Source organism: Crotalus tigris, unplaced genomic scaffold (genome assembly GCF_016545835.1).
Source record: "Crotalus tigris isolate CLP2741 ecotype Arizona unplaced genomic scaffold, ASM1654583v1 scf7180000019259.915256, whole genome shotgun sequence".
NCBI classification, from domain to species: domain Eukaryota; kingdom Metazoa; phylum Chordata; class Lepidosauria; order Squamata; family Viperidae; genus Crotalus; species Crotalus tigris.
The window spans coordinates 555,156-573,318 of NW_024097459.1; the positions used below are offsets into that span (position 1 = coordinate 555,156).

The window sequence follows — 18,163 nt, forward strand, 5'->3', positions numbered from 1 at the left end:
TTTTTCCTTTCAAAAGTTGTTCCTTGCCATTGGTGAAATTATTTGTAAAGAAAAGTATAAACCAATGCCCCTCATTTTAATATTTTTTTCCAAATGGTAAGTCAGCTTTGCTTAATCTAGAACACAAAACTGAAAAAAACCCTCCTTTTAATGCTCTTCAGAGAGCTCTCCCTCCCCATTCAAGAGGTCCACACCAGCATCTGTCAGGTATAAAATGGTTTATTTAAAATGCAAAATATTTGTAAAACACATAGACATTAGTAAAAAATAAATCCCACATAGGCAGGGATAAGATACAACAGAGCTTATATACCAAAAGAACAGGTATATAACACTTTAAATGGCAGTGTTGTTCAACCGCTGCACAGCAGCAAAATAAAACTTTGTTAAGTCTTTAATTGCAGTCTTTCACCAGAGATGTTCCCTCACAAAGGCATTATTTGGGAATCTGCCCCTTAAGAAGGGACAAATGTCCTATATACTGCAGATCGCCATCATTTCATTCCACAAAGAACAGTCTTCTTATGAGGCGTGTTGCCTGTTCACAGAGTTCCTTAAAGCCAGCACCTGTTTGCCTTTTTCCTGGATCATGTCCTCTTGTTTCTGAGCCACAACCTCCACCTTCTCCTCTCTTTTTGTCAGTGGCAGAGCAGGCCTTTTCTTTTTCTCATCCTCCTCTTCCTCCTCCTCCTCTTCCTCCAGCTTCCCTTCAGAGGTGAAAGGACTGCAGACAGTCTCTACCAAGCCAATAACCACCCCAAAGAAGGCCAGCATGCTGCCCAGCATGTACAGCTTGACCATTTTCCCATTGGGCTTCTGGCTCAGCATCTCTTTTGCAAATGGGATCAGCTCTTGCATTGTCTCCATAGTTCAGCCACTTGGAAACACCTAGATGGAGAAACAAATGAGAAATATAGGTCAAGCTACAGCTTAGCTTGTAAAAAAAATCCTTTTGATCTCTAGGCCAGAACTCCCCAACCTTTTGGGCATCAGGGATTGGTTCCATAGAGAAAGGTTTTTCCACGGACCGGAGAGTGCATGGTTTTGTGTGCTGCCTGCATCCCACAGATGGGGCTTTGCTTGCTTGCTTGTTTGTACCAGTTGCTGGCATTCCGTGCTACTGGTCCATGGACTGGGGGCTGGAGTAGCCATGCTACTCTGAAAGAACAGTTTTTCCCAACAGAGGCTTGGCAGCTTACAGAGCCCCATTATGCAGCTTGCCTACAGAATTTGTGAATGCTCCAACACTGTAAGTTTTTAAGAAGCGGTTAGACAAGCATTTGTCTGAAATTGTATAGTTTTTCCTGCCTGAGCACGGGGCTGGACTAGAAGATCTCCAAGGTCCCTTCCAACTGTTATTCTGTATGAAAAGGCTACATTTACTACTACAGTAAATGCATTTCTAATACAGACAGTCCAAGTATAATTCTCCTTAGGAGGCCAGTCAAATGTAAAAGCGTGAATTCAAAACTATTAAGCCTTTTTTTCAAAAACCAAAAACAATAGCAGCCCTTCTGTCCAATACAACCCCACGAATCCCTCCCATGAATTCAGTGCCTTCAAATAAACCGCAGCTCGGTTCTAAACCAGCACTGTAGTTTGGACGATCAAAAGAAAATAATAATAATAAAACGTCCGCCAGCCTTACCTCTAAGAGCACGTCCGCCTCGCTCGGAGCTTTGACCAGCCGTTGAGTTCGGAGCGCACCTTCCGATTCCGAACAGAAGCGCCAACTCGAATATCTTCCCTCCAGTTAACTCGCCTCCCTACTTTATAGTCCCATGCTTGCTCGAGGCCCCGCCCCTGCTCGGGCCGACCGCTTGGCTTCGTCCCTGCAAGGCTGCTGGCCAATGGGACTGCTCATGCGCCGAGCACGCCGCTATCCTACAGCCATTGGCCAGAAGCAGAGCTTTCTGCTGGCAAAGGGCATCGCAGGCGGAGGTGGTCGCTAGCCCCCAGGAGACGCGGTGGGGAGGGGCGTCCAAGGCGCGCAGGCAGCAGCAATAAATCACGTTCATTTATCAACCTGGAGAGAGTCACGTAGCATCTGGGCAGGCGGCCTTTACCAGTGTTCAATCCCACTTGAGCGACGTGCGCCAGGGCTCGTGTTGGGGTGACCTTCACTCTTCCCCTTAAAACCGCATTGCCTTAAACGGACATTGCGAATTCAGAGGAGGTTTAATGGGTGACTCGTTGCATTGTTTTGCTTTGTTGATTGAATTTTAACTCGCCCCGGTATTAAGATTCAGAGTAGTTAACTGCAAAAGCGGGCTACAGCAAAGCAAGATTCCCTGATTTTCGAAAAACAGACTAGGGATTCGATTTTAACGTGGCTTTAAAAGAAGATTAGACACAATGTAGTATAGAAAGTTGCTAATGGATGCTTGGCCAGATGACACATAAAGCAGTTTGCCTCTAAATGCCAATTGCTGAAGAATGAAGTCCTGGAAACCATTATAGCACTTTACAGACTAAAAGACTTGGAAAGGACCTTGGAGGTCTAATCCAACCCCCTGCTCAAGTAGGAGATCCTATACCATTTTGGACAAATGATTGTCTAATGTCTTTTTAAAAACCTCCAGTGATGAGAACACCTACAACTTCTGAAGACAAGCCATTCCAGTGGTTACTTTTTCTTAAGTTCCATTTGAAGGATTCAGGGTGGCTACTATGGTAAGACTATTTAGGTAGCGTTTTTCAAACTTGGCAACTCTTAAGATGTGTGGTCTTCTAATTCCTAGAATTCTATAATCAGCATTCTTGTCAGAGAATTCTGGGAGTTGAATTCTACACAACTTAAAAATGCCAAGTTTGAAAATCACTGATCTAGATGCTGATCTTACTCATATGACTACCAGAGGGATACAGATATTCCTTGGTTATTACCACTTTGCTTCCATCTCACAGCTGAATGGAGATGATAACTGTTTTTTTCTTTGGCCTATCTTTTTTTTGACAGCCTTTTGTCTTGAGAAGACAGTATTTTGTCCAATTATATTACACACATCACTATGGAGAAAAGGGAAATGTACATACAAAGTACATTTTGGTTTTATACTCAGAGCACCCTTGTGATGTACAAGTAGAGTTACTTTAGCAGAATTTCTGTGGCGGCCAACAGCACTGACTTAGCTTTTCCCTAATGAATCAGACGTGTGGGGTTTGCATATTTGCTTCTTGATTCTAAAGTCAGCCTCTACTTGCACTTGTGGATGTAATTCATACGCACATCTTTCAGCTTTATCCCTTCTTTTCCAAGGCCCTTCTACTCCATTTTTGACAAGCAGAGAGGCCAATTGTGGTCCAAGTCACTGAGCTATGTGCTGAGGGGAATCTGAATGTAAGCCTCCCTAGCTACTGTTGGAGTTCTCAATGTTAAGAGCCAGTTATTTTGATTAAAGGAGCACATTTAGAATCCAAAGCTGATGAAAGTCAGCCACTCCTCCAGAGACCTTTCAGTCCTTTCTTCAAACATGCAACTTGATTCATCCAGGTGAAAGATAAGCATTCCTCTCTTCCCCCCCCCCTTTTTTTAAATGAATGTGGGTTCAGCATGTTTAGGAGTCGGTTCCCTTTTTTGTACAAGGGCATGGATCTAAGACTTTATTCCAGGGATCTGCATTCTATTTCTGTCCACTGAGTTATGCAACCTTGCGTAAGCCTTCTCACCTCTCACCCAGTGCTGGGCAGTCTCTTTGGACAATCAGGGATTGTGACTCTGCTTGCAGCCTGCTGCAAAAATGGCCCGTGTTGCCACAAAAGGTTTTTACAGCCAATTCATATAAACAAGGGTCTGAAAAGTCAGAACAACAACCAGTAGAATTTGGCTCAGGTTTTCAGAATGGTTGGAAAAGAGGGAGGGAGGGTAGCTGGAGTTAGGCATGTGGTCCTGTCCTCAGCGTCCTCATTTAGACATCTAGTCCTTGCATACAACTGCCCAAATCTGAGAAGGTGAAATAAGGTGTAGACATTTCTATGTTCAGACTCTAGTGAAAGTAGCAGAATGAATGTGTAGATGTGAGTCTCTAATGATCTTTTCCTATAAATTTTGATTTTAAATGACTGAAGGGGGTTGGTGAAGGGAAATAGATCCTGAAAAATATAAAGATGTTATTGATTTCTTTGGGCTAATCTGTACAACCACCTTGCCCCAATGTGAGTACAGACCACTATTTCCCAGCAGGAATTCATGCTGTCACCCTGCTAAGGATTGAAAGTGCTGTTTTCCTACAGTACTTATGTCTGTTCAAGTGGTGATGTCTGGAACCTTTGCTCTGCTTCATTTTTTTTTTTTCATGGTAGATGAGCACTTTCATAGCAATTGACTGTTGCCACTGGAATGCCCGCTCTGCTCTGGGCACTGAGCACTACCCTCATCAGTGTTTCTCAAGCTTGGCAACTTTAAGATGTGTGGATTTCACCCCCGAGAATAGTCCTTCATGATTTTTTTTTAAAACAAATTCATCAGTGAGACAGTGAAAGGTTAGGGTTTCCCCTCCTTTTTTTCATTTTAAATCTTTGATGGAATATGAAAACCCAGACTTCCTTTCTCTCCTTTTTTAATCTTGTGAAATTGATAAAAGTTCTGTCACTTTCTTCTTCAACTCTACATAGCAAACAATGTCAATACAGGTAGTCCTTGATTTAGGACAACTGAACCCAAAATTTATGTTGCTAAGTGAGACATTTGTTAAGTGAGTTTTACCCCATTTCACAGCTTTTCTTGCCACAGCTGTTAAGTGAATCACTGCAATTGTTAAATTAGTAACATGGGTGTTAAGTGAACCTTAACATTAACTTTGCTTATCAGAAGATCACAAAAAGGGATCACATGACCTGAGACACTATAAATATGAACCAGTTGCCAAGCATCCAGATTTTGATCATGTGATCAAAATCATCCAGATTTTGATCATGCTACACCATTCGTAAGTGTGAAAAATGATCATAAGTCACATTTTCAGTGCTGTTGTAACTTTGAATGTGTTTTCTTTTCTACCAATGGAAATTGTTAAATGTGAGGGGGAGTCAATGGCAAGGTACTTATACAAAAGGTCTATCAAGGAAAATCACATATCCTTAAACCAAAGAAAAGCAATTCACAATTGCTTTTTCATGCATGAATAGAAGAGGTAAAGATGCAGCAGAATCACTGGTTGTGGTAGGCCTGGTCCATACAATGAACCAGGACATTATTGTGGCACAAGTGAAGAAAGGAGATTGAAATCTAGAAAGGGATTTCTTAAACTGGCTTATTTCTAGGCAGGAGCCAAGCAGCTTAAGGCTGCCATGCAGAAAAGCCCTTAGTTTCTTTTAGTAGTCTGGCATCCTCCATTGAATTCAAATAGTACATAGACTGTGGAGTGAGTAGAGCTAAATATTTGGCATCCCATAAGCCATATAATAGAGTACATGTAAGCACAAATTTACATTGGATTGAATTCAAATTTAGAATTTTCTAACAAAATAACTAGGGGTTTTGCTGCACTAATAAAGATGTGATCACGGATATTGGATGAACTGTAGAGTTAAAATTAATCAGTACTCTTTGGATCTGAGCTTGAAATCTCAAAGATTGAATGATGATTAGTAAGCCTGCAGGTGCTATTTCCAGTTTTGGAGAAGATAATTGCTGTCGTCTTTGACAGACATCTTATAGATACTGTCTGGGCAAATCTCTCCAGTCCATGTTTGTAAATCTTTCTCATTCTTCTGCTCAATTATTGCCTTATTTGCACAACTGCAGTTAAGTATATAGACAGCCAGTTGGGTTTATTGGTTAAAACACCAGGCTAAAAATCAGGAGACTGTGAGTTCTGGACCTACTTTAGACATGAAGCTAGCTGGTGATCTTGGGCCAGTCACTCTCTCTTAGCCCTAGGAAGCATGCATTGGCAAACTGAAAAATCTTGCCAAGAAAAGTGCAGGGCAAAAGTCCAGGCAATCGCCAGGAGTCAAAACTGATTTGAAGGCACATGGACATACCCGCAATTATTTAACAAGCCATTCAACTACAATTATACGTTAACTCCAGAAAGCAAAATAATTATGACACTGGGGAATTTCCTTTTCTCTTTAAAGGCAAATGACCCTGTGACCAACTGGTCCTACGTAGGCTTTCATAATGGGAGGACATGTTCATGGTGGAATTTTCAGATTGAAGTTTTTGGTGCAGGGCAAGGTCTTTTCCAGTTTCTACCAGATTGCCAATTTGAAATATTTCATTGCTCAAAATTATTGCCTTTGTGAGATACCTTAGGTATCTTTTTTATTATTTTGTGGTCTATTCTGGTCTGCAAAACAATTTGAATAAGCAACCAAAACTTATGTACAGTCAAGCAGAGCAGATCTGTGGAGAATATTTCACAACCTTGAAAGCTAATATATGGACTTCAACTCCCAGAATTCCCCCCAGCTGGTTGGGAGTTGAAGTTCACAACACTGGTTAGGTAAAGACCTAAAGACCTAGAATTTACAATCTCCCTAGATCCTGGGATGATATGTAACAGTGATGGATATTGTTAGAAGTTGAGGCATAGTGGTGCCAGACAAAAGTTTGTCTTTTTTTCTTACTAACTTTTGCATTATGGGTGTACGTAGGTCATAAATATTTCTAAATTGGAACTACAGAATTCTAGTGTACTTTCCTGGTTGTCTTTCTTTTCACTAGATTGCCTGAACATAGATGGGTTTTAATTATCCTTTTCATCCAATTTTTTTTTTCATTTAAGTTTTTTGAATACTGGATCCCAAGAGAGAGAGGAGGGAGAAGTACGTGTAGGGAAGAAACCATTCTGAAATGTATATCTGCCAAATACCATATGCAGTATTGTAATCTACCTTCCCCAGCACATATATTGCATCTGGAAAATAATGTAACATTTTAATAAGGAGTTTTAAACAGCTAATAGACTTTCCCCTGCTGTGCAACATAGTGACAAAACTACTGCATGTATTTGCTGAAACCGTGCAGGGGGGAAAACAAGTGCTTCCATAATTTATTTTAGTTGAATTTATTTTAGTTTTTCATTGTTGTTTCGTACTGTTGTTTTTAAAACTGACTTGCCTTCAACCTAAATGGCAAATTGTTGAGTGGTAGTTAAGATGCTGACCTAGAAAGCAGGAAAGTCCTCCTTGGGCATGAAAGCCAGCTGGATGACTTTGGGCCTGTCGTCTTCTCTCAGGCCAAACATCACACAGGGTTATTGTTATAGGGAAAAGAGAAAGCAGGAGTATTAAGTATGTTTGCCATCTTGAGTTATGTATAAAACACACAGGATAAAATAATTTCAATTACAGCAACAACAATAAAAATGAGCAGTTAATAAATGAATGCTTCTGCATTCTACTATTTCCTTTTCTTCCTCCTGAAGCCCTTTTTTACACAATAGGCTTTCCTTCTCAGATTGTGAAATCTTAGAGAACCCAGCAGCTTGTTTATTGCCTCTCAGTTAACGAGTCAGAGCAAGAAGGTACAGCACATTCTGTGAGGCAGATTGTGGCGTTTCTCTGCTTCTTTTACATTTCTTTGCTTTCATCTCTCTATGAGTATTGCATATTACATCAGCAGTACAAAGCAGATTATATCAGCTTTGGTAACATTGTATGACCTCAGATTGCTGTTAACTTACTTCATGAAAGCAATAGGTTGGTTGTGTTTTTTGAAAGGTCATAGTTCTGGAAGATGGATAGGAGCAAGGCACAATACTGTATTTTCTAATGCTAGAAGATTTTATTTTCAGGATCAAAATTTTATTTTCTTTTTTGCCAGTAGTGTTGGTAAAAAGACAAAAACCGGTGAGAGTAAGTACACAGGTGACTTCTAATAAGTAAAAAAGATTCAGGAACAGTGCTAGACAATAAATTCACCTTTTTAAAATCAATTCTCATCCTATTTGATAAAAAGAATGTGTTATAAAAATGATTTTGAAAGATAAGAGAATGTCAATATTGTTGTGGACAGAATGTGACATTTTTGCACTGATTTGGTTACAGGATGGCCAAGAGTTATGTGTGAATATCTACTCACTGTAAGTCCTTTGTGCATTTCTATACTTCTTTTAAATCCCACAACTGGATTTCTTCGGTAGAGTTGCTCATATTATTGCTAAGAGGAACTCCTGCACTTCAGAAACCATATTTCTTTCTTTTCCCTGGACAATTTTTGAAAAACCAACAAGCCAATTTCTATGCTCGCCACCTCTTTTGTAAGTGCCAGGTCTAGGTTGCAAGGCAACATGGAACATCTCATTGACCCATATTGCACTGGCTATTTGCATTAATTAAAAAAATCACATTGCTCTGTCAGCTAAAAACTCTTCTTTGAGATGCATCTAAGTCACTTTTCTTCTGTTCAGTTGTGTTCAGTTCTCAGAGACTGCCTGGACAAGTCCCTGCAGTTTTCTTGGCAAGGTGTTTCTGAAGCGATTTGCCATTCCCTCCTTCCTAGGGCCAAGAGCAAGTGACTGGCCCAAGATTACCCAGCTGGCTTAACCATTACACTAAACCAGTGGTTCTCAACCTGTGGGTCGGGACCCCATTTGGGGTCGAACGACCATTTCACGGGGGTCACCAAACAACGCGGGTCCGCCATTTTTTCCCCTTTTCCTTAGCTGTGCTACTCCCTTTTATTCTATTGGCTTTTGAAAGCCAATAGAATAGACTCTCTTGAATAGAGTCTAATTCTATTGCTTTCAAAAGCCAATAGGAATTGTCCAGGCTGTCTCTGCCCTGCTGAGCCCGCCAAAAGTCCCATTCTGCAAACGGTGCTGCACCAGTTGAGTAATCCTCAACTTAACAACCGGTTGAGTAGTCCTCACGACCGGTTGGGGGTCACGGCATTAAAAAGGTTGAGAACCACTGCACTAAACTGACTCTCAAGCCACTTTACATAGCTGTAATAAATATGTACAGTGAAAATATAGAGAGGTGGGACATTAAAGAGTAACAAATGTATCATGCATAAGCTTTTCATAGTCTGTCATGAACATAAAATGTTATCCAAGGTCAATTATAGGACCAGCCTACCATATTTTTCTGCCAATAGCAGAGAAATAAATGACTCATCTAGTAAAATCAAAATTATTTGGTACTAGAGGTAAAGAATTTCACAACTTATTTTTCTTCATCCCTGGTAGTAGACATATGAGAAATTAAGTGGCTGACCATTTACTGCTCTTCTGTTGTCAGCCAAATTTGCCACTTGAGTCATTTGACTGTCTTTGTCTTTGTCTAATGGCACTGCTGCCTCTGTTTGGCAGATTTATTTGAGCATATATTACTGGCCAAAGAATTTAAAAAAAAACTATTATGAAAAGAGAAGCCTAAACTTTGGGAAATGCAAAAGAGAGCAGTAGCATTTTTCAAGGCAAAGAACAATAAAAATATTAGCTCTTCAGTTGAATAAATACTTCACTCATCTAATTTATTGTTCATTTTTTGTTGCCCATATTGCTTGTTGATACGTTGATGAGAAAAGCATGCCCTTACCAATAGCTGACAGGAGGCAGAGACAGATCATTCAGCATTCTGCAAATAAGCACATGCCTACTGACTGGCTAGACTTTTGGATAGATGTGGTCATCTGACATCAATCAAGAAGCACCCATTTGACAGTGTGCTATTACTATTTGTTGAGATATACAAAATGAGACTGGCCTGATGGTTCAGCGATTAAAGATGCTAAATTTGTCAACTGGAAAACTGAAGACTGGGTTCAAGACCCAAGAGCCACATGACGAGATGAGCTCTCATTACTTGCCCACTTAGCACTTTGAAAGCATGCAAATGCAAGTAGATAAATAGGTACCACTTCAGTTGAAAGGTAACAGCATTCCATGAATCTCAGCGTATAATCATGACTATGGAAAAGTCTTCGGACAATGCTGGCTCCCTCGGCAAAGAAATGGAGATGAGCACCGCCCCCCTCTAAAGTTGGAATTGACTGAACAGGGGAAATCTTTACAAAATGAAACACTTCTTCAAGCCGTGCACATTTAGATTATGGAATCCATTGCGATATAGGATTTAGATAATTTAGTTAGCTTTAAAAGAACTTTTATTTGATTAGCAGGACACTTAAGCCTCGACCTCCTCAGCTCAAGACATGAAAATCAAGAAATAAAAATTGACATAAGAGGCCCTCATAAGGCCCTTCTTTCTTATTATTAAACAAATTTTATTGGTTTTTTAACTTTTACAACGAGGTGCTCTAGAAACACCGTGGTGATGGGATAATCAATCATCAAAAAACAAAGTCATATATGTATGTATGTATGTATGTATGTATGTGTGTGTATATATATATATATATATATATATGTAGGTCTTTGGTTGTTCGGGTTTTCTCCTGCGTAAAATTGGAAGTGTCTTGGCGACGTTTCGACGAAGTCCCACACCTCCACCCAATCAGAACACAGCCAAGCTCCCACCCAATCAGTTCATACCCCCACTGGCAGTTAAAAGGAAGAAACAGCTAAGACCACACATTGCTGCTCGAAGCACGAAGCTGAAAACACCAGCCTGAAGATGACGAATGGGACTTCGTCGAAACGTCGCCAAGACACTTCCAATTTTACGCGGGAGAAAACCCGAACAACCAAAGACCTACATACAAACACCCGCGAAAACCTCAGAAAACATATATATATATATATATATATATATATATATATATATATATATATATATATATATATATATATATATATATAAAACTCAAATTAATACATTAGACGTTCCCTCTCTGTTTCCCTCAAATAGTATAACATATTTGAAATGGTTCATTTCTAGATTACATTTATATAAATCCAAATCCTGTTTTTAAGCGTTACTAATTTACAATTACCATAATCCAATTTAATCTTAAATAAAAATATTATTAGCACTTCGGGTACCCCTTCTAAAATACACATAATATTCTAGCAATAACATTCAAATATTTCCAGATATAATCTAATTCTTAATCTAATAAATCATTAATTTTATCACACATGTCTCTTATTTCTTCTTCCATTACATAATAATTATCCTAGTTAAGATAAAAACATTACTCTACTCTCTCTATATATAGTCTATCAGTTAATCTATTTCTATAACATAACAAAACAAAACAAAAGACAAAATCTTTTCAGTCCATTAGGTAGAATTTAAATCTCATTCAAATAATTATCATATCTAAAAGACACATATTATTACACAAAATATCATCTTACTAACTTAACATACTCAATTAATTGTTAAATCAGTCCAAATCTCTGAAACCTCTTTCATTTTCTTGTTCTTGTTCCATTACAAAATAATTTTCATAGATAAAATAAACATCTTATTTCAGAAAGTACATTCTTATTCTATTTCAGATATATATTCTACTAATCACAAATTTTCCTCTCACTTCTAATTCTAAATCTTAAACCTTAAATCAATCCGTGTCTCTACAAAACCTTTTTGACCCATTACATGTAGTTTTAAGTCTCTTTTTTCAGTCTTATTCTGGCTTTCTTTTTGTGCCAAGCCGGTTTCCACAACAGAGCCTCTATTTCAGCAGAAAGATCTCCTTTTATTCCTTGTGATGTCATTTGGGTTAATGGAAAACATCCTATCCTCTGTTTTAGAAGCCTGACTCCTTTGTAGTTAGACCCTTGTTGCTTTAGAAGTTCAAGTCTCAATGTTTGGTTCAGTTGAATAAAACATTCAGTTGTATCCAGTTTTATAGTTAATAGTTGGTTATCAAAGTTATCATTGTTCTCAATAAGTCGTGTTTATACATCAATACCTGTTGTTTTTGGAATTGTGTATAATTTGATTAAGGTTACCTTTTGGTCCTCAGAAGTCTCAATAGGATGCTTATGAGATAATATAGATTCCTCTTTAATGTAGGTTAATTCCTCTTCTGGTATACTTTGGCCTATAGAGTAATCAATTGAAGTCTGAAAGTCAGTTTGGAGGTTTGTAGTGAGGTTTCTGACTCTTATCTCTGTAGTGATCTCTTTTATTTTAGCGCACACTTGCTCAGTGGCTTCATAGATTTTTTTTCCAATATAGGTTTACAGTTTAGTTGTAAATAGGGTTTCTCCATTTCAATAATAGTTAAAAGCAGTCCTTTTATATTTTAGTGGAGGCTATATTTAATCAGGGTTAACCAATGTCCACCCCCACAGTTTCTAACAGCTACAAACTTCTTAATATTTTCCCTTTTATAATAGTTTGAAGGTCAGACCAACATCATCTCCAAACAGATGCAGGCAATTGCAGTATTAGGTTTCACCACAAGATGTCCTCAGTGGGTTACAGACTCTTTCCCAAACATCAATAAAATGAATTTTCCTTTTTTTTATAGAAAAAAGCTCTATAAAAGGTTTTTTTCGGGACCCCAGTTAGAAGTAGAACATAGGCATTAAAATTAATTATTCTGTCCTTTTGTTCAGCGCTTTTCTTCCCAGGCAGACAAATGCCGCTCTCTTAGGGCAGGGAAATAGTTCCAGAAGGGCTTTTTACAGGCAAAAAGAGAAATAGGGTGAAGAGAGGAAAAGGAAGGATCTCAGCCGGATCATCTGCGGTGGTTCTTAATGCTTAGATGTTCTTGTTAATTTCAGCTGGTGCAGCCATCTTGCAGGATGATCTTTGCTCCGTTGGCCCTAAGGAGTCAGCTGGAGCCACGGGAGAAGCTGCTGCCTTCCCGCAGTCACTAGAAAGCCTCCTTGTCGATGGTCGCCCCTTCAGGGTGACTTTCAACCCCCTTTGGGGTCTACCAGCGAAGGAAAATCGGCTGATGAAGAGATGAGTCTCTTCGCACGGCCGCAGTCGCTGCAACCGGAACCAGAAGTCCATAAGGCCCTTCTTTCAAAAGCTATTTATTGGGTAAATGAGAACCAGGCTTCTATTGTATTGTTTTTTTCCTTTTTTTTCTATTTCAATGAGATAATTTATTTGTGAAAACTTGTATTTGTTATGAGATGAGCTCAGTTCCACCCTTTCTTCCATTAGAATACTTCTCTTAAGCATACCTTTTCTATTTAATTCAGCGACCCCCAATCTTTTTGGCACCAGAGACTGGTTCCACGGAGAAAGATTTTTCCGTGGATCGGAGGGGGTGTGGTTTCATGTGCTGCCTGCATCCTGTGGGTTGGGCTTTGCTTGTTTGCATGGCTTGGTTGCTGGCCTGCCACGGACAGGGGATGGAACACGGTTGGGGACCCCTGATTTAAATCAATTGCCATTGTAACTGTTATCTGTTTATAGCTTTCCCCCCATTGTCTGAGTGTCCCCTAGGCAGCTGAAACATATATATGAATATGCTTTTTACAAGCTGAGATCCTGCTTTTCTGTTCAGTTTTTTTTTTGAATTGTATTGAGGTTGTTAGCCTAGCGTTTCACAAGGCACAATGGAAAGTGCATTGCCAGAGAATGTTGAGAAAAAGAGGAGGATTTTGTTACAGAGACACAATGGAGAATAGAAACACCACTAAATTTAATTTCATTCCTGTCTATTGAAAAGAAGCAAAAGGTCTGTGGTTCATTTCTCCTACAACATTAGTGTATATATTATTCATTATATAAACCTTAACATTTATGTTCCTTATTTTAAGAACTTTGCGAGTTGACCAAATAAAACATGCCCAACAGAACAAGTAATGAAAAGGTTGGAGGCAGATAACAACAGACCCTCGAAGAACACATTGTTCTGAATCCTTAGTATCTTCATGTAGGCGTGAACAATGTCGAACATTCTCTTGTTATTGCTATGGAAGCAGAATAATGTACTGCTACAGCATGTTCTGGAAATACTCACCGAGATAGGTGAACCATAAAGATGCACAGACCCTTTACTGGGTGGCAAAGAGCAGAACAATTTCATTACAGTATTATAGTATTTTGCCTTCAGAATAATCCCTGCCAGTGTTTGATTTAATGCAGGTGAACACTGGCTGTTTGAGTTCTAATGTCTGCATTAGCCCAATACACAGGTGTCTGTTGCAGTTGATGTCATTTGGGGAATGGGGAGAGAAGCTTTTCCAGGCATTCCAGTATCCTTCTGACTTTGCCATTGAGTTTTCTTGTGGGAAGCTTGTAGGGCAGTGTTTCTCAACCTTGACAATTTTAAGGCATGTGGACTTCAACTCCCAGAATTCCACAGCCAGCATTGCTGGCTGTGGAATTCTGGGAGTTGAAGTTCACATGCCTTAAAATTGTCAAGGTTGAGAAACACTGTTGTAGGGAGCAATGGAAACCTCTCTCCCTCCTTCTCTCCCTTCCTTCCTGATATGTTTTTTCCCCCCACATTTACTTTTTAAAATCCCAGTGGACTTTAATGTGCCTTCCCCTACAAAGTCCAGGAGACTGCCCCCTCACTCCCCCCATTCTAGAGCTATTGGGCACGTTTTCAGCTGATTTGGATAATGCTTTTCTCAGCTGAGAGTTGATCTTTTCCCTTATGTAGATCTTCCAGAATTAGCAGGAGCTTTGCTCACGAGATACAGGTGATATGTCTAATCACCTGTCTGATACAAATTACTCTGTCCTTGAACTTTCCCTGTCTTATTCCCAATGCTGTGGAAGTTATCTTTAATGTTAATGTTCACTTTTTAAGACAGAGAAAAGGAAATAGGTTTTAAACATATATACTGACTAACCTTTGTTGCCAAGTTGGAGGCCAAGATAAGAGGTGTTGAAAAACACCTGTGAAGTGGTCAGATTGGATAGCTCTTTTTTATTTATACTGTGTTCCCTGCAGTGCTGTCTGAGAACAAGGACAATATTCCAGTCTTTATGGTTTGACCAATTATTTGCACCAACTTGGGATTTGTCAAACGTAAATGGGGCAACAAACCATAAGCCATTCTATTAGAAGTTTATATGTGGGATAATGTATTAGTCAATCATTGTATACACTGTAACAACATAATTTAGTATTTTATTTGTACACTATTAAAAATTCACTAGACAATCTGTGCCCTGTTGGATCATCATTTCATAAATATTTCCTTAGCTAAACAGAGAAACAGAGTGACCAAAGGCAGGCTAGAAAGCAATGGGAGCAGGAGCGGCTTTCAATTTCTTGCCAGCTTCCCCATTGAGTTTCTTTGAACACTGCATATTTCTCTTCCCTTCCCAGCATGCAAGTAAAGTGACTGCTGATGGTGGCAGTGGGAGCAAAGGATTGCAAAACTGGCTAAGAAACTGTATATAAAAAAAGATGTTGAGACTCTAGAAAGACTGCAGAGAAGAGCAACAAAGATGATTAGGGGACTGGAGGCTAAAACATGTAAAGAACGGTTGCAGGACTTGGATATAGTTTAATGAAAAGAAGGACTGGACATGATAATGTTACAATGACTAAGGGGCTGCCACAAATAAGAGAGGGGGTCAATCTATTCTCCAGAAGGCAGGACAAGAAGCAGTGGATGGAAACTAATCAAGGAGAGAACCAACCTAAAACTAAGAAGAAATTTCCCGATAGTTAGAATAATTAATCAAAGGAATAACTTGCCTCCAGAAGTTGTGAATGCTCCAACCCTGGAGGTTTTTAAAGAAGAGATTGGACAACTATTTGTCTGAAATGTTATGGGGTTTGGTTGGGGTAGAACAGGGATCCTCAACCTTGGCAACTTTAAGACTTGTGGACTTCAACTCCCAGAATTCCTCAGCCAATTTTGCTAACTGGGGGATTCTGGGAGTTGAAGTCCACAAGTCTTAAAGTTGCCAAGGTTGGAGACATCTGGGCTAGAAGACCTTCCATGGAACATTGAAAATGAAGATCACGTGAAAGCAACAGCAGCAGCAGCAGTGGTCAGCCACAATTTACCCAAATTTAATTTCCTTAGGAATCATAGATCCTGGAATTTGAACACTTTCTGCAAATTAGCTCATCTGAGTTACGTTGGTTCAAAAATTGTTGCCCTATGATGCATCTTTTCACCCAGTAAAAGGTGAATGTCAACTAGAGCTTTAGTAGCATATAAAAGATAGCAATTGGCTGATCCATTTCAATATCAGGTAAGTCCTAAGGAAGGGGTGTCAAACTGGCAGCCTGTGGGCCGGATGCATCATGCATAGGCTATGCCCACCTGGCTCCACAAAGGCAAAAATAGTCGTGATATATCACAATATGTCACATGACACGATCGAGTTTGACATCCGTGTCCTAAGGTAAACCATAATCTATTATAGTATTAATCAGATATGATTAGTGATTAACAGTCAGCCTCATATTACTAGACTAAAAGTATTATGCAATCACGGAATTCAGTTTTTTTCCTCCTATGACCCAACACAAATATGCATGTTATTAATGGCAATACAAATGTCAAGGATTCATATTTTTTAAATAATTGTTTTCTAGAAATAAAGGATCTCTCTCTGATTTAAATATTTCAGGAAGGTCTCCTGATTGTCATTATATAATAGTAAAATATGATAACAGTTATTTCTATTTTTAAAATTTGTATGCCACTCTTTACATGTTTTCTCAAGGAATGCTGCATAAATATTTACATCATTCTTCCACATGCATTATTTTGGCTAGTTCTAAAAATTAAAAACAAGATTATTTGGCTAGAGAAATATAAACAACTCTAAAATTAGAATCCCATGCACAGAAATAATGTATTTAAGAAATAATATCTCTGACAAACTAATTCAGTTGGTGGAATCCTATGCGAGGTATCCATTATTATTCTTATTGATGCATTCTGAACCAAAAGATATACTTTCAAATAAGCTTTAAGTAGTGTTTTTTTTTTACAGATCTCCAATCCATACATAATCACTTTTTTACAGGCACAGTTGGAATTTTGAGAAAAGACAATATAATTTTTTAATATGATGCTGTATTTGGTGGCAGTCGATCATAAAAGTCCATTATTACAGAAACATGAAAGTAGAAATGGTAAATTGAAAGAAGTAATTTTCCTGAAAATTTAAATGGAAGGCAGGGCCTGAATTTTAAATAAATGAATACATAAATAAATAAATAAATAAATAAATAAATATTATCCATTCTTCCTTTGAACTATCAATCTTTTGCTCCAACAGAAATCTAGTACAGAGAAGGAATGCTCTGTAATGAAGTCTAAAGACAAATTACATACCAAGGATTGTGTAAACATCCAAAAACACAAATCTCTAGTTCTGTACCTTCAATTCTTTCTTATTCAAAGCTGTCCTAAACAAACTCAACCTCATTTTACATCTCCAGCAAAACCTACAATTAATCATTTCTTTTTGACACCAACACGCAATCATTTCCCCAATATACCTCTTACCTCTACACAAGTCTCCCTATTCCTTTTTCTGCTATCAGGCTGGCCTCTTCTTAATCCATGTGATTGCATTACTTTCTTGCTTCTTCTTTCTTCTACAGCTCTTTTCAGTCTAATCTCTGCTCCTTCCTATATTCCATTATATTGTACTGCTACCTCATTCTACTGTATCAAGTCTGTTACCACTAATTATTTTCAAGATCACCCCTGCCCCCACTGCCACCTCCCAATTATCCGTTGTTTAAAGCAGACAATTTGTATCTGTCCTTTTTTCTGTCAAGTATTTGGAGGAATGCTTGGAAGTGAAGTGCTCATTTTTTCTTCCTAAAAACATCTCTTGCCCTTGGGACCCTCAGATGCATTTCTTGTATCTGGCTGGATCTTTATTTTGAAAGGTTATTGGGCACCTGGGGATAAAAATGGAAGATACTGGCTGCCCTTGTATACAGGTGTGTGAAATTTATGTACCTTTTCAGAGAAGTAGTAGGCAAGCTCTCTTTAAGAAAGTTATTCTGTCCTTACTAAAATTCACTGAGGAAGTCACCCCATGGTTTAACAGTGAAAAATATTCTTTAGCAAGTGAAAAGTGAAACATTAGCAAGAGTTCATACCATTTATAAAGTAGATTACTGGAAGTGATCCCCTTACACTTAGCCTAGTGAGTAATGCTCAATTCTAGAATTTGTTCACTACAGAGAAAGCACATGTTTCTGAGGAAGTGAGAGCTTTTGCTGTCTGTGTGTGTGTGTGTGTGTGTGTGTGTATGTGTTTTGTTCCTTAGGGTTTGAATGACTCATTCAGAATTTAGCAAGAATGGCAACAATTGGTTGAAATGGTTTTCAGTGGAAGACTGGTCTTATCAAGTTCCCACCGTAAGACTAATCCGTGCAGAAAACAGTGTTCTT

At 38.8% G+C, this 18,163-nt stretch overlaps 1 protein-coding gene across 1 annotated transcript; it reads right to left on the bottom strand.

Moving 5' to 3' along the window:
- Positions 1–201: 201 nt before the first annotated feature.
- Positions 202–1,786, bottom strand: G0S2 (G0/G1 switch 2). The gene is made up of 2 exons (XM_039361365.1): positions 1,649–1,786; positions 202–888 (listed from the first exon to the last, which is right to left on the bottom strand). The coding sequence occupies exon 2, from the start codon at positions 865–867 to the stop codon at positions 523–525; it is 345 nt and encodes a 114-aa protein (XP_039217299.1). The 5' UTR covers positions 868–888; positions 1,649–1,786; the 3' UTR covers positions 202–522.
- Between the last annotated feature and the right edge of the window lie 16,377 nt (positions 1,787–18,163).